The sequence below is a fragment of the Echinops telfairi genome, unplaced genomic scaffold (genome assembly GCF_000313985.2).
Source record: "Echinops telfairi isolate 266 unplaced genomic scaffold, ASM31398v2 ScPeMD7_7458;HRSCAF=8496, whole genome shotgun sequence".
NCBI classification, from domain to species: Eukaryota; Metazoa; Chordata; class Mammalia; order Afrosoricida; family Tenrecidae; genus Echinops; species Echinops telfairi.
Window position 1 is genome coordinate 50,784,153 of NW_022111358.1, and position 1,467 is coordinate 50,785,619.

At 67.8% G+C, this 1,467-nt stretch overlaps 1 protein-coding gene across 1 annotated transcript in view; it reads right to left on the reverse strand.

Moving 5' to 3' along the window:
• Positions 1-1,467, reverse strand: part of FASN (fatty acid synthase) — a 13,288-nt gene that overhangs the window by 1,220 nt on the left and 10,601 nt on the right. Inside the window, exons 29-33 of the mRNA XM_030888149.2 lie at positions 1,158-1,403; positions 882-1,070; positions 517-747; positions 153-367; positions 2-76 (exon numbers count right to left, since the gene is read on the reverse strand). Coding sequence (XP_030744009.1) covers positions 2-76; positions 153-367; positions 517-747; positions 882-1,070; positions 1,158-1,403 — 956 coding nt within the window. The remainder of the gene's footprint in view (position 1; positions 77-152; positions 368-516; positions 748-881; positions 1,071-1,157; positions 1,404-1,467) is intronic.

Genomic DNA, 1,467 nt, shown 5'->3' on the forward strand with positions numbered 1-1,467 from the left:
ACTGCTGCACAAAGAAGCACATGGCCTCCGTCTGGGCCTCCGCCTCGCAGCCTGGGGTCAGCTTAGCGCGGTGGCTCTGCAGGGGGGTGGGGGGGTGAGTCGGTGCTGCAGCAGAGCAGGGGGGACAGCCTGTCTGGCGGGCCAGACCTCACCTGGGTGTATGCCAGCACATAGGTGTGGGAGCCGTCGAACAGGAAGAGGCTGTGGTGGGCGGGGCCCTGCTGCGCCTGCAGCTGGGAGCACATCTCGAAGGCCACGCAGGCTCCATAGGAGTAGCCGGCGATGCGGTACGGGCCCTCGGGCTGCACCTGCCGGATGCAGTCCATGTAGTAGGCGGCTAGGCTCGGGATGCTATCCAGGGGGGCAGCTGCAAAGGTACAAGGCATAGGCTTAGGGCAGAGCCCAGGGGGGCATCCAGGCAGAGCTGTGGCCTTGCCCGCCTAGAACACCGTAGGTGGGGAGGCTCTGTGGTGACCAGGTAGGGCGCGGTACGCCCCCACCCCCGCGCACACGCACCTCGTGTGCACTGCAGGCCATAGGTGGGGATGCTCAGCCGGGCGGCCAGGCTGTTGAACACGGTGGTGGAGCCCTCGATAGGGTGCACCAGGAAAAGGGGCCGCTCGGAGCTCTGCACGGCATTGAGGCGCGTCAGTGTCGGGGCCTCAGGGTTCACCAGCAGTGTGCTCAGGTTCAGCTGGGCCTGCTGCTGTGCCGCTGTGGGTCCGTTCTCCTTGGGTGAGGCCGGCTCTGGGGTCAAGAGGGCCAGTGAGCTCTGCGTACGTGGCGGCCCCAGCACTCATGCGCAGAGGCTCGGCTAAGTGGGTGCGGACCCTCTTGGGAAGAGGGAAGTGCGGCTCCCTGCCCCAAGGCCCCTGACGTACCCTCAGGTGTGCCCTTGGAGAGGGACAGCTCCTTCAGCTTGCGCAGCGTGAGCTGCCGCACCTCGCGCATGGACAGCACCAGGTCGTACTCTCGTTCCAGCGTCTGGCGCACCTCCACGCCCATGAGCGAGTCCAGGCCCAGGTCGGCCAGCGAGCTGTCTAGGCTGATGGACGCCAGGTCTCGGATCCCTAGGGAGGCAGGTGGCCAGTTAGCAGGGCTGGCCAGGTGCTCTGCGACTGCCAGCCGACCTGGCCGCCCCCGTGCGCCTGGCTCACCCAGGATGTGCGCCATGGCCTTGACCAGGTCGCGCTGGCCTTCCCTGTCGCTGCGAGCCGCCGCCTTCTTCTCTGCCAGCACGAAGCTGCCCAGCACTGGGTGGCGCAGGTTCAGGAAGAGGTCGAGCACCTGCATGCAGGAGGCGATGCGCTGCGGCAGCGTCCCTCCGATGACCGTGTCGTTGCTGCCCATGCTCTCCAGGATGACGCCCACGTCTCCGATGGCTCCCCACTGTATGGCCAGGGCTGTGGGAAGGGGCAGGGGTGAGCAGGGGCCGGGCCAGGGTGGGACCTGGGGGCGGGGCCGGCC